Source organism: Epithele typhae (assembly GCF_022376455.1).
Source record: "Epithele typhae strain CBS 203.58 chromosome Unknown BXZ73scaffold_46, whole genome shotgun sequence".
NCBI lineage: Eukaryota > Fungi > Basidiomycota > Agaricomycetes > Polyporales > Epitheliaceae > Epithele > Epithele typhae.
In genome coordinates, this window is record NW_025954237.1 from 49,283 (window position 1) to 63,497 (window position 14,215).

The window sequence follows — 14,215 nt, forward strand, 5'->3', positions numbered from 1 at the left end:
TCCCGAACCGATACATTGCACGAGGATGCCTCCTTACGTTTGGAGTGGCACTATGCAAGTGTTTGATGGTCTCTTGTCATATCATTCTGGGCACTGGCGTCTTAGTTGTAGACTGTCGCGCACATCAAGTCTTCCCACGACCTACGGTTGCACCCAGCATGGATGCGCTTCAAGATGTACGCAAGTCATGTACAGGAAATAGCCCTCTCGTTCTTCCCACGACCGCAGACACCATCACTTTGGACGGAACTGGACGCGTTGCTCACGAAGGACGACCCTATTCTCTCCCGTCTTCATCGGGTCACGCTGAAGCATTGGTACCCTGACAGTGAATCCCGGGAAGAACAGGCCGGACAGCTCGCACTGCTATCACCCAGTGTACGCTGGGCCGAGATTCAAGGTGCATTCCATGTGGAGGATTGGTACAGGGCCCTGGTTGCCAATGAGGGTCTTACCGTCACACGGCGAGACACTCTCGCGCTCCAGTCGACGTTCGGAGGGCCCGCTTCGCAATCGCCTTGGCGTAACGGCTCGGCAGCGTGGCCCTCCGGGCGCTCGTCCTTTCCCATCCCCGCTTCTAGGACTAGACATTGCCCAACGGGAATAGTCTGTCCTCACCTCGACTGCCCTTCATCATCCTGTCGCTACCATATAGCAAAATCCGCGAACCAGGAAGCTTCGATCGAGTGACACTTTCTCTCCACTCTCACATTCCAAAACAGCCCGCGTGTGTGTAACTCCCGCATATACGCTCTATTCGGTGGCTGGTTACATTAGCTTAAGATCTCTTCGCTCGACAGGCTCGACATACAAAGAGTATATCCACAAGATCGCGCGCCATAACTCACTGCTTGAACAACGCCATCTGAGCCTTCCCAAACGCGCGCGGTGAGCACTTTCCAAGATTCTGGAGCCTCCTCTTGCTAAATATGTATACTTCTCCCGAAAGATTGCTCGCTGTGCGCAGCCTGAGAGAAAGCGCCTCTATCGCGTGCGTCTCCCTATCTAAAGATGGTCACTTGACACCACCCGCGGCTACTAAGCAGCTTCCACTGTATGCGACGGTCCCATGTGCACCCATTCCCGCGCAAATAACGCGGAGCTGGGACGCGCCTCTCGTAATGTCTTGGCTGAAACCTTCCACAGTGGGGCATACATATATCCCGGGGGAGCGGACGCTCTATGTTGGTTGCTTTCCGCAAACCTCGAGCCGTTCGTCGGCCGTTCTATCGCGCACATGGCTTTTGGAATACTTGGTGGGACCTCTAAAGCTGCTCATATAACGGTATAATTCAATCCACTGATCCAACTGAGTTCAGAACCTCGCGGAATCTCAAGCGTTCCCGGGACGGGCTTGCTCTCGGACCTGGGAATCGTCCACGGGCATCAGGTCACCATCGACGAAGCGAGAGTCCTCAAGCGCGGGACTGGCAAATATTCCCATGTTGTCCTCATCCCTCAACCTTCGGACGATCCTCGTGATCCGTACGTATCTCCTAGCAATGTTATGGACGACGACTGACTGCACATGGCGCACATCGACATAGGCTCAATTGGCCCATGTGGAAGAAAGAAGCATGTTTTTGGACCCTGTGGGTGTCATTGATCATGGTTTTCAGCTTCCGGTTCACTAAAGGACCCCGCGCTCTGTAGTGTATTTGCGACTAGCCTCGACGGCGCGTTATCGCCCATGGTCGGCCCCGGATATGTCCTACTCGCACAGCAGTTCAATGTCTCCGTCGACAGCATCACTTCCTCTTTCGGTTTCATCCTCCTCGGACTCGGGACGTTCATGTGGGCTGCTTCTATCTTTTACGCTCGAGCCTTTATTTACCCACATGCGCCTCTAGGCTAGTACAGAATGCAATGGCCGTCAAGTTTGGTCACCGAATTGTCTATCTTGCGTCGGTATTCCTGGTAAGTCAGATTTCCTTCTTGGCCCGACGTGCGACGACGTTTTCCCAGATGCTTGTCTCATGCATCTGGTGCGCCGCAAGCCCAAATCTTGCTTCCATCCGTGCATCTCGCCTCTTCCAGGGCTTTGGTATGTCGGCCTTGCAAAGGTCCGCATTTTGCCTCCTAGTTGCATGGCGACATCGGACTCATTGACCGCATTCAGTCTAATGGCGTCCACCATGGAACAGCTCTACTGGTAAGCGATGTCCGACACAGTTCATTCGCTGTCAATCAAGTTGTCTTTCCAGCGTACATGAGCGTGGGTCTCGTTCTGTGATTTGGAGCTTTGCGATTATGGCCGGCATCACTCTGTGAGTCACTACAGCAACCACATCCGCACGCAGCCGTAACGCCGAGGTTCTGCTTTGAAACGACAGGGGACCGCTCATCTGTAGTTTCGTCATCCAAAACCTCTCGTGGGAGTTCGGGTTTTGGTTCGTCAGTATCCCCCTCGGACTGAATACCATCATGGTCTTCTTCTTCGTGCCCGAAGTATACCCGCACAACTTGTTGCAGAATTTCCAACGCTGACCGATGTCTGTTGACAGACGACTTTCGACCGCGAGACTGCGCTACGCCAGTCCAAGAAACCGGAAACTGAAAAGATTAGCCTAGAGAAGCCTTCCCCAGACGCGGACGCGGACAGCGCCGAGGCAGAACAACTTTCTCCCTATCCATCGCCGCCAAGTTACGTGTCGACCCTAAAGATTTGGAATGGAACTTTCACCAACGAGAGCCTGATTACGATCTTTCTGCGCCCGTTTCCGTTCTTGCTGTCCCCAGTGGTGCGTTCCAACGTCATTTATGGGCGGCTACGAGCGCGCTCACGAGCGATGACCGTGCAGACGTGGTTCGTGTTCCTGACGCAAGGATTGCAAACCGTGTGGCTAAGTAACTTCTATCCCCTGAGCGACCCCGCTATCTGCCTAACGCATGCCGCAGGCCTCGTCCCTCTCTGCTCCTCCACAATTTTCACGATCGAGTACGGGTTCAATGCCTCCCAAATTGTATGCCGACTTCCTCGTGCGTTTCTGGGCCATGCATACTCAATCGTGGACATCGACAGGGCCTGACGAACCTCGGGGGGTTGGTGGGGATTGTGCTGGCGATGCTCGTCACCGGTCCTCTCAACGACTGGGGCATCATCTGGATCTCCCGGCGCAACCGGGGCGTGTACGAGCCCGAGTTCCGGCTCTTCTTCCTGCTCACCATGCTCTTCGGCGTCTTCGGCTATGTCGGCTGGGGCGTCGGCAGCGAGCACAACATGCCCTGGATCGGGGCCGTCGCCTGCATCACGTACCTACGTCCACCGCGTTCCCAGGCTGTGAGTTGGCTGACGCGCACATCGCCCTGACAGGATGCTCAACTTCAGCATGGTCGTCTCCGGGTCCGCCTCGGTGACGTACCTGCTCGACACGCACCGCGCGAACGCGCTCCACGTCTTCGCGCTGAGCAACTTCGGGAAGAACATGATCCTCTACGGCTCCACCTTCTTCGCGAACGGCGTCGTCCAGGCGCGCGGGCCCAAGTTCGCCCTCCTCGTCCTCGGCGCCGCCCAGGCCGCCTGCTGGGCCGCGAGCGTGCCGATGTACGTCTACGGAAAACGTGTGCGCGCGTTCGTGAGTCCATTCCACCCCCTCCCCGTTTCTCGAACGATTGACCGACCCGGCGTGCTCCGGGCCAGATCGCGCGCCACCCGGCGCTCTTCCGAGGCGACATCCCGGCCTCCGCGTTTCCCGCGCCGGTGCGCACGGACGAGGCGGGCTGAGCGGAGGGCGCGCCTTACGACACGCTCGCCGCCGCATTCCGTACAGACCGCGCCGGCTCCAATCCATCTCTGTCCGTAACCATCACGCCTCCCAAGCTAGCAGCACGCGATGAATGCGAGTTTCCTAGCGGGTACGTATTTCTGTGTCGAGGCTGCTGGGGGGGTGGCCGCCCTTATGTACGTAGATGCGCACGTCGTGCGAGCATCGCACCGTTCTTTCCGTCGTCGAGGGGCGCGGACACGGTTCAAAAGTCGTATTACGCACACCCCTTCTCGCGAGGCGGAAATCGGGCTTCAACAGTCCGATCCCGCGCGCGACTCCACTCCCGCGACCATCGATGCGCCCAGGCTCATCCTTCGGCGCGACGACCGCACGCACATCGCACCCGCCAACGCCGGCACGGAACGACTCCTAGGCAGGACTCGCGACTCGCGACTGGAAGTTGGAAGTTGGAAGCATCGCGCGAGCTGGGAGCTCCGGTAACGCCGCCGCGCGCCAGCTGCGCACTCGCCGGTTGGCGGCCGCGACCCTGATCCACGCGCGGAACGCGGCGGCCGTGCGGCGTGCCCGGGCTCGAACGCGCCCGCCGCCCGGGGAGAGCACCATCTGGCATCTCGACAAGGGCGCATGTCGGCCGGTGAGGAACGACGACCCTGCGCATCGGGCTCGGGTGGGTGGAGAGATGAAGATGAAGAATGTATTGTACGAGGAGGTCGGGACCGAGGCTGAGACGACCGAGGATGGAGACGAGACCGACAGAGGAGATGGAAAAGACGCGACGGGCGGGGGCGTTAAAACGTGGGCGGCGAAGGCGAGGGCGGGATGAAAGGAAAGGCGGCGCGCGAAGGTTACACAGGCGAGAACGGCCCAAAGTGGCGCGGAATTCAAAGACAGCGGTGGCGTGATGCAGGGGGGCGGTGTGGAAAGAAGGAAGGTCAAAGAACGGACTGCGGGCGCGGTGGAGGTGAGAGAAACCTGAGGGTCGACAAGGGTGGGCGAATGGAGGACCAGGGACTGGGCAGTGACGATGCGAGAGCGCAGAAGAACGATACGACGGAAGAGACACCGGAGCTCGGAAGATTACGCAGCGTGGTAGGAACGACGAGGCCCGCGGAGGCGAACAAGAAGCAATTAGTAGATACAGGCGGGCCAAAACGGGGACGGACGTGCAGAGCGCTGGACGAGGGAAAGCACGACGGACGCGGGCGATGAACGGGACTAACGTAATACAACTGACGAAGCGTATGATAGAGGGGTTCCACAAAGCCAAAAAAGAGAGTGGAGGAGGACGCGAAAGAGCGGCGGGTGGTGATCATACACGGACGACCGCCCAGATAAACAGTGCTGGACGGCGAGGGCGACATGGCATCTGGGTATGTCGTGCCGCGGACTGTCAAAGTAGCGGCGCGCAGCACTGAAAGCAGCGGCTGGCAAGTTCCGGTGCGGCGTCGGGACTCGGGGGCCGGGAGGGTCGGAGGGTGCAGGTCGGAAGCGTGATGGCCAGGGACACGAGCGAGGGGCGGGGTGGAAACGTCCGAGCGGAGAGCGGCGGGGCCTGGCCGCGGGACTCGGGGAGGTCGGATTTGGAGCGGGGGAGCCGTGCGGCCGGCCCAACTACATCAACGAAGACGACTTGAGGTTCGTCGTCAGAATAATGTCCCGAACTGCACCACAGGCGCGGGAACGGACGTCAGCCTCCGGGCCATTGGTGATCTCAGGGGAGGGGCGTACCGTTGGATATAATCGTGTGCGTCTTCCGGGTATCCGTAACGGACGTCAAGTGGACTGGGAGACGGGCGGGAGGTCAGGACGACGGAATCGTATACGGGTGGGGCAACGCACTGTACAGGTCTCTCGACTTATTCGGCGTGAGGCTCTGGTGCATCGCGCCGAACCTGTTGCGGAAATCTGCCAGCACCAGACGCGTCAGCAGTTGACGTTAAAGTTTTGGCAACAGAGGGCGCCAGGAACTCACACTGCGAGACGCTGTCGTAGTCGTTCGGGCGGTCCTCGTAGCTCGGCATATGGCGACTCAATCTGACGCCGCTCTGCAGCTTCTTCTTCAAGAGGTCGCACTTGTTCAGGAAAAGCACGATGTTGACGTGCGCGAGCAGCTTGTTCTCGATCACGTACTTCCAGAGCGTGAACGAGTCGTGCAGTCGGTTAACGGACGGATCCTGTGTCGCCCCCAGGACGCGATCTCAGCTCAGCGGCCGACCGACAAGGGGGTGAGACGCACCTCGGCGAGTGTCTGGTCAAAGACACTGATCGGCGCGAGGAAAATAATGGCGTTCACTGCACGTTCCCGATCTCCCACCATCAGCCCGAGCTCCGAGCGCGTAGACTGTCACGGATGACTGACCGTCGTCAAAGTACGGCGCCCACGCCTGCCGCTGGTTGCGCGACCCACCGACGTCGTAGATGACCCACTCCACCCCGCGGAACTCGGTGGACTTGGACAACGAGAACCGGTGCTCGACCACGCCCGTCGTCTTCAGCCGCGCGCGCAGCACGTCGTCTGCAACGCAGCCCGCCTGCCACTGTTAGTCCCGCCCTCGACTTGTGACGAAAGGCCACTAACCATCCGTGGGGAAATACATCTTGGCCGTTATTCGATTGATCTCGTCCAGGTAGCTGTTCGCAGGCGACACGTCAGCGCTCGCCTGATAGCCGGTGCGCCCGCGTGGCCCTCCACATGGACGAGGAAGGTCGTGATCCCACGCCCTCGCGCCCGGGCGCAGAAGAGAGAAAAGGCGGACTCACAACCCGGAGCTCTCCTCGAGCCGGACGCGCTTCTCCGCGAGCGCCGAGCGCACCGTTGGGTCGCGCCACAGCTCCGTCATCACCAACGCCGACTGGTTCAGGAGGTGGACCGGGTCGTTCGGGTCCTCCCACCACCCCTCGAGCTCGCCCGAGTTGGCGTGCTTCGCGTTCGAGAAGATTCCGAGCGCGAGCCGGCCTTTCCACCGGTTGCCCGGGCGCAGCGCGAGCTCGCTCCCGCTGGCTGGGCTCGTGCCTGGCGACGTCGGCGAGCGCGGGGAGGTGGTCCCGCTCGTGTACGCCGACGCGGACGGCAGCGATGATAACTGAATGGACGACGAAGGGATGCTGATCGGAGGCGGGCGCCCCGGGAGGTGCGGGCTGCTCGCGCTCGAGAAGCTGGTGAAGGTGCCGATCTGCGGTGCCGATGCGTACGGCGACGACGACCCACTCTTGGACGCGAAGGAAGCGTAGGGGTGGTTGCGCGCGTCCGAGCTGCGGACGGGAGGGAGGTAGTGGCGGGAAGGTGAGTGGCCTCGCGCTCGTCGTTGTCCTCCGAGTCGGCGAGGACGACCATGAGGCGCTGCTCGAGGTCCATCAAGGGAGCGAGACGCTGACGGTAGTATTCGTAGTTGGGCTGGGGGTCCGGAGGGGGAGCCGGGCCAGAACCGGTGATGATGATGGATGCGCGCTCGTTGGACTCTTCCTCCTCCTCAGCAGCATCGTTCTCTTCGGGCGCGATGACCTCGAGAATGCTGAACAAGGCAGTCGAAAGCTTTCAGCGGTGCCGTGGTGGCATAAATGGGGAGCTGCAACACACCGGCGGATGGAACGGATGAGGTTGAGGTAGATGACGAAACGCCACGCTATCCGTTCCTTGTGGAAGGCGGTCGGCGTGTGGAGCAGTTGAAACTCTAGCAGAAAAGAAAAGTGTCAGCCAGTGGGCAAGAAAGGTAGACGTTCTAAGGTGATACATGTAGTACACGGCGCGAACACTGCGTTCGCGCGGGCCTTGGGCCGCTGGCGGGCTGGACAGCGCTCATACCACATTGCCAGACCTAGCCGGGGTGTCTGGCCAGACGATATAGATGGGGGTCCAGCCAGGTGGCGCTCGGATAACTACACCCAGCTGGCCAGAGGGTGAGCTAGGTGATTGTCGCCTAGCCCACCTTCTGACTATATGCGAATCGCCTAGCCCACCCTCTGGCTAGATGGTCTGGTCGAATGCAGCCAGGCAATCTGTTCCGCCTTCTGAGCAGGGGACCCCTTGCATACAGAGAGACCGAAGCAGCGTGCAGGGTTCGTAAGGAGGTGGATAGCCAGTGACGGTGACGAACAGTGCCAGGGAGGGGTAATAAAAATCGGCAAGTGCGGCAGTGAGAAAGCTGAGCCGGTTGAAATGCCGGGGGTAAGAGTGCAAAGCCGGGGAACTAGCTGGCGGACGGAAGGCGCTTACGGATGCTCCGATCTGAAGGCGGACGGAAGGCGATCGAAGTAGGGAGGCAGAGTGCGACATATGCGGGGTCGGGAGGCAGAGTGTGACATATGCGAGGTCTCCAGGTGTGTCCCCATGGTCTGGGCTGAGAAGGGGGTGCAGGGAAGGGGGTGGGGTGGGTGTATGCGCGAACCTTGTACCGACAGCGCAGACATATGCCCCGCGCGGATGAACGGGAACCCACATGGTCTCCACCGCACCCAGGGATCGCGCAGAAGACGGTGGTGGCGACGGCGCGCGCGACGCGGAGGCTGTTCAACGGGAAAAGGGAGTACTCACGCTTGAGGGTCGTGCTCTTGCCGCTCTCGCTCTGGCCGAGGAGGAGGACCTTGACGGCCTTCTTGCGGCGGTGTTTATCTTCGCGGCGGAGCATACGGTCGATGTCCTCGCTCCGCTTCTTCGCATCGTCCTCGCGGCGGAGGCGAGCGTCGCGCTGCTCGGGCGTCTCATTCGGCGGGGGCTGAAGGGCGGCGGTGAGGGGGTCCGAGTTTCGACGCGCTATGTGCCCGGAGAAGGACGCGGTAGGGTTGAAAGGTGAGGTGTGGGCGGCGCGGGGCGGTGGGGGGCGGTGGGACATTGGGCGCGCCGGGATGGGGAGGCGGGGTGAGGAGGCGGGGACAGGGAATGGCGAAGACGAAGGGGAAGGCGAGCCGCCTTCAGCGCGGGCAGCGTATGTGACAGCCCGGCCGGCGCTCGCCTACAGAAAAAGTCGGGCAAGGAACCTCGCCGGCCGGCCCGACTCCTCCGTCCTCCGACGCTCTGATCCGGCGGCCTCGCTCACACCGCTCACTGCTCTCCCTCTCTTTCTCTCTCTCTCTCTCTCTATCTCGGCCGGCGTGCCCACCACCGTCAAAGTCGCTGTCTTCTCGGGCTGCCAGCTCACTCGCCGCCATCCCGCTCCTTCAAAGGCGCGCATGCGCACGACCGTGCGGGTAGTGTGCGCTTCGAACTACGCGCGCCGATAGCGGTCTTCTAGAATCACATAGCGTATGGCGAGCCCAATCGATCCATCCGCACTGAGCACCAGACTCACGGCTCCGCTGCCGGGGCCCCTCCGTTCTCCCAAACGGTGTATAGTAAGTGGTCTAGTACTTCCGCCGACGCCTTCCATTGACGCTTGCCATGGCCCTATGTTTCTTCCACCGGTGTGACTTGCTATAGCGTCGGGCTCCATATGACCTCCACATTGCACGCACGCGGCCCCGCGCGCATTCTACATGCCGCCGCACTCGTGCCCGCGCCCAGCATGCGCACGCGTGCACAGTCCGAGACGCCCGCGCACCTCCCTCCGTACGCACGGCGGACGCCGTCTGCCAAGGTCCGCGAGGCTCTCGGAGGACGTGACGTGCCTGGCGGGCGACCACCAAGGCACGTCCGTCCTCGCTCGGCCTCCCGCGCGCGCCGGCCAATCGCGCGCCGCGTCGCGCGTGCACCTCCCATCCTCGCGTTCTGTCGCGTCTGCACTATGCACCCTCGTGTCGGCACCTTCTTCTGCGGGCCACTCGCGAGCGTGGATTACCTTAGCAACCGGAAAGCAACCGCGCATGCAATACGCTAGAAGGCGCGCGCACTGCCGTGGACGCGTTCTCTCAAGGCCTGCGCCGGTACTCCGGGCTCGGCTCGGGATGTTCCCGGTCCCAAGACCCCCGACATCTCTCCCAACTGTAGGTCTCAGCCGAATCCGGACCTCGGTGGTCGATGCCTATAGGCACCTAGGCGTTTTCGGACAACCACCGGTCCCTAGCCCGCCGACGCCTGCCTAGTTGGCACCGTAAAGGAGCTTCAAAACTCAACTAAGATGCTGATGGGTTGGCGCCGGATGTCGTCCGCGATCCGGGCGCGCGACGGTCCCAAGTAGATACGCCAGGTGAATTAGGGATCGTTCCGGTTTGACCACCCCAACCGGAGGGTTTTAAACACACCGAGTGAACTGTTACCATATATATAGAGCGCAAATGAGCATGTCCTGGTGTCATTGAGTCCCGTTCAGAGGGCATCGGGCGCTTGAGGAAGATGTCTGGGGTCCTCCGGTCCCACGCCGAACGTGAGTGGCCCGCCCTGGCGCTTATCCTGCTCCCCGTCCTTCCCCGGACCAGCTGGTGTCCCCAGCCGCTCTGTACCGCACCAAATCCTCCTCCGCCGCTGCCGCCGCCCGTGGACGGTGCTGGGACCAAGCTGTAATAATTCTATAATATCTATGGGCGTTTAGAGCAACGACTCAAGTTCACGCGCAAGCCGTTTTGACCCTTACCAGCCGTCGTTCAGCAGGGCCGTGTAGAACGTGTAAGCACTCTCTGGCCACTGACCCCGCGCTCACTGCTCACTCTCACACCACGTCATGCAGGCACGTTTTGCAGGTCGTCCGACCGCGGCGTCGCCAGGGTCCATTATAACGCGCCCGTAAGCGCGACTCCGGATCCGATGCTGCACGGGATGAACAACTCCGCTCCCGGTGCCACCGCGGGCTTCTTCCCCGGCGCGCATTGTCAGGGGCAGGGGCAGCAGTGCTCGCGCGCATTCGAAAGAGAAGGGTTGGGCTCTAGGCGTGTGGGGCTGCGGGACATGGGGCTGCCGGCACGGGCGTGGGCCGAGGGAGATCCTTTCCCGCCTTCAGTGCTGTCTCTGTGTGGGCGCACATCTATCTCGTCGGCCGCCACGATCGCAACCGCAACCACCGCAGTCTCGCGCACAGGGTCAGAAATGCAAAGCATGCACAGTCTCGTGCACAGGGTCGGAAAGTATGCGTCGCTGCAGCAACAACATGGACGTTTATGCACAGACGTCTTCGCAGAAATAAGACTCCCCACACCCATACTCACACCCATAACGGTCGTCCCGAGTGCTTCCCGAGCCCCACGGACAACAAGGCGCTGCGCACCCGCCTCCGCTCGGCTCCTGAAGGCCTGACCCCCATTCAACATGATGTTCGGACGTCCTTCCGAATGGGCACGGCACTCCCTTCTCGCGCGGTATCCCCCCGAGCTTGAGCTTACCTCATCCGGCGACCTAGACTTCAAGGACCGACGGTGCGGGCATCCTGTCGTCATTGATTGAGACGCACTGTGCCGGGGGAGGTGCGCCGAACGGCCAAGCTTTCCGCCTCCGGCGATACCATCCTCCGCAGCCTCGACCGGAGGTGCGTCGTCCTGCTCCGGCCTGGGCCCAAGCCCAGTCTGGTGAAAGCCGATTGAAATCGGCGTTCAGTATTTCACACCTCCGTCCCCGTGCAACCACCGCACGCAGCTTCGCCGGGTCGTGATGCTGATGATGACCGTGGCTGTCCGGGAGGCACCGAGGCTTCATTGAGCTTGGGAGCGGCCCGTACAGTAACACGGAAGGGCTTCCCTGTTCGAGATACTTGGCCGCCACGTCTCATCCGGGAGTAGGTCGCGTCCGGGCAGGGAAGGTGCTGCGGAGGAGTTCTTCGCGCAGTGAGAAGACCGGGCATCAGGCGTGCGGTAGCAGGGAGAGCAACGGGCCGGAAGATAAAATCGCATCTTCTTGTCTCTAGAGCGGACGTCTACCCTTCGAGACAGTGCGTGAACCCGGCACGGACGGTCCGCGGCCGCTGGAGTCCAATCGCGGCGTTTGGGCGGACAGATATGACTGGAACGGTGCTTCGCAGACGGATGTTTGCGCGGGCGTGTTCCTGCCTGCGGACCCAGGTCTCGGTGCATACCTTTCTAGGTACGTATACACATACGAGGGCGTCAATGCCGTTCACATAAACCGAGCAACAACGCATACGTGCACGGATACAGTGGCTTCGCTCGTCAGAGCGTGCTTCGAGACCATGGAGACCGCGCGAACTAAATGTCAACTCGTGCAGCACGTGCTGGACGCACGTTCAACGGCGACGCTCGCCGACCCTTGCATTCAGCCGAGCCCTGAAGGCCTGACGGGCGAGTCGGCGACTCGACAGCCCAGCGTGTCACCCGTGACGGCGACCCTGCGAGGTCCGCCGCCGCCGTGACCGGCACTGCACCGAATCCAGCTGCAGCGCGGCCGGACCGGGCCGAAAATATTCTGCGGCGAACGCTCCAACGCGGTGGTGGTGGGAGGGTGCGGGATGCCGTCATCGCCTCCGCCCGACGAGCCCCCTTCCAGAATGGCTAACGCCTGCGCGGGCCACCGTCTCGCGCGGTGGGGACGCGTGCGCGCGCGCGTGCGGCGGCGTCGCACTTGGGCACGAGCGTATGCGGTCGGCGCGCGCGACCTCTGTACACGAAACACAGCCACTGCGCGTGGTGCGCGCGCGCGACGCGTGGTTCAGCGGGCACGTGCAGCGCGCCGCGCGCCGTCAGGGTCGGCGGGCGGACGCCGTCCAGGAGGCGGTCACCCAAGTCCAGGGAAGGGGTCGCCACGCGGCGGCGGCCGCAGCGCTCGTCGCGGGTGGAACACCATGCAGAACACTTCGTGGGGAGCACAAAAGCCACCGGTGATAGACAGATGCGGGTGCGCCCATCGGCCTCCGCTACAGATCGAAGTCGAATGGGACGGATAAGGTGCGCTGACCCTGAGATGCGCCCACCATGAGCGCAGCGAAGATGGGACTCGGAGAGCGCGATGGCGAAGTCGAGACGCCACCGCGGCGCGGTCTCACGCAGGCCAGCGGCAGACGCAACGTTCGTCCTCCCGCGTCTGGCGACAGGTGAGGCGCTGCCTCTTGGTGGCGCGCGGGCCTGGAAGGGAAGAGAAGACGATCGGTGCGTTCCATGCGAACGCACGGGAGGACCTCCACGGAAGCTCGCGGGTGGCGCGCGAGGCCGGGCGGTGTCCGCGGGCAGCCTAATCCTGGTCCGACGTCGGATCTGGGGTCGTGCGGGCTTCACTTCGCTCGTGGACGGTGCGGCCGGCCACGGTCGAGGGAAACGCGGGCGCTTTGTGCATGCTGAGGCGCGCGGACGGCCTCCGCTCAGGGCTCTCGTCGGGACGCACGGGAGCAGCTCGCGACCGAGGCGGCACGTAGTCTGATACGTGAGCGTCATACATAGGAGTAGCCTAGTAGTCCGCTCACCAGATTTGTGTCCAGGCGTCTCGGCGTCGCAGTGTTGAACGCGCACCTGGACGCTCGAATGGTAAGCTTGACCGCGAAGATGCATCGTTATTCACATGGTCAGGCACGAGTGCCCGACATATGTACATGTCAGTTCTGGCATGTCCCATTTATCGCCCGCGAGGGCAGAGTCCTATGGTGGGGGGTACGTATTGCAATCTATAAGACGGGGAAGGCTGACACATACCGAGAGGATGACTTGTCGGCCTTCCGATCGAGGAGGACCGGACGGACCGGGGTGCATAGGCCAAGAGTATGGTACGTGGCGCGCGTGTCGGGACAGAACCGCAGGAGCCTGGTGGAAGTTGCTTGACAATCCAAGACGTCGGAATCGAATCGAATTTGCTGGAGCCGCGCGGGGCGGGGCGGCTGTTCACGTCGTACAGTCAGCGGCGCTGAGGAGGATGCAATGAGGATACGAAATAGGTACGGAGCGCACCGCTGGAGTGAGTCTGCGCGCGAGCGTGGGGTTGCCACCGAGAGGGGTAGCGAGGACGGACACGGGGATCCAGCATGGGTGCGGGTGCGGTTGTCTGTGGAATGATGGGTAAGGTGGACCGGGGCAAGTTCGGGTATGTGGGAGGGGGCGCGCGCTGTCTAGGAGAGCTTGAGGAGGGCTCCGAGGGATACGGTGAGGCGGTCGGTGGTGTCAATGTGAGTGCGGTAATATCCGGTCCAGCGATATGTGTCGTACAGGTCGGCAACTTCGGTCAACTGATTGGTATGCTGAGATGAGCTGTGGCATCACGAAACGCGCGCAAGATAGAACGGTCACGATCTCCAAAGCGCCTGTTGATCACGGCATGAACTGTTTTCGTCATCGATATAGCGCATGATCATGGTTCGTCTGGTAGACGAAACGTGATCAACTATTGTCATGAGCTGAAAGATTTCGATCATTTTGTAATCTGCCTGACAATTATTAGATCTGTTAATGTGCAAAGGATCGCGGGCACACTGAGTGCAGAACATTAGATGGCCTGTGAACGACCATCTGACGATCGGCTGCTGATCAAGCCCCAGTGGCTGGGAAGTACCAGATACCACGTGATCTGATGCGCGTCGCAGGCGTTTCAGGCTGCTCACCGCAGTGCTTCAACGGCTGCCTCTTCTCTATGGATCAGGTTGCCTTTCTGCATGAGCTAAACCCCGACTCCGACAGCTATACAGCACCTAGTC

General features: G+C 61.4%; 2 protein-coding genes across 2 annotated transcripts; one reads left to right on the forward strand and one right to left on the reverse strand.

Moving 5' to 3' along the window:
* Positions 1–158: 158 nt before the first annotated feature.
* Positions 159–3,724, forward strand: BXZ73DRAFT_103924 (MFS general substrate transporter; the record flags this gene model as incomplete). The annotated part of the gene is made up of 15 exons (XM_048015738.1): positions 159–176; positions 229–400; positions 1,320–1,485; positions 1,548–1,592; positions 1,654–1,794; positions 1,851–1,917; positions 1,966–2,063; positions 2,120–2,152; positions 2,205–2,267; positions 2,334–2,448; positions 2,505–2,741; positions 2,802–2,963; positions 3,023–3,252; positions 3,314–3,575; positions 3,641–3,724. 15 exons carry the CDS (start codon positions 159–161, stop codon positions 3,722–3,724), a joined length of 1,893 nt encoding a protein of 630 aa, XP_047875182.1.
* Positions 3,725–5,339: 1,615 nt separating this feature from the next.
* On the reverse strand, positions 5,340–8,557 carry BXZ73DRAFT_91467 (G-alpha-domain-containing protein; the record flags this gene model as incomplete). Its single annotated transcript, XM_048025985.1, has 11 exons — positions 5,340–5,389; positions 5,457–5,510; positions 5,568–5,633; positions 5,701–5,902; positions 5,965–6,020; positions 6,088–6,243; positions 6,307–6,359; positions 6,489–6,901; positions 6,937–7,240; positions 7,306–7,399; positions 8,260–8,557. The coding sequence occupies 11 exons, from the start codon at positions 8,555–8,557 to the stop codon at positions 5,340–5,342; spliced, it is 1,746 nt and encodes a 581-aa protein (XP_047875183.1).
* Between the last annotated feature and the right edge of the window lie 5,658 nt (positions 8,558–14,215).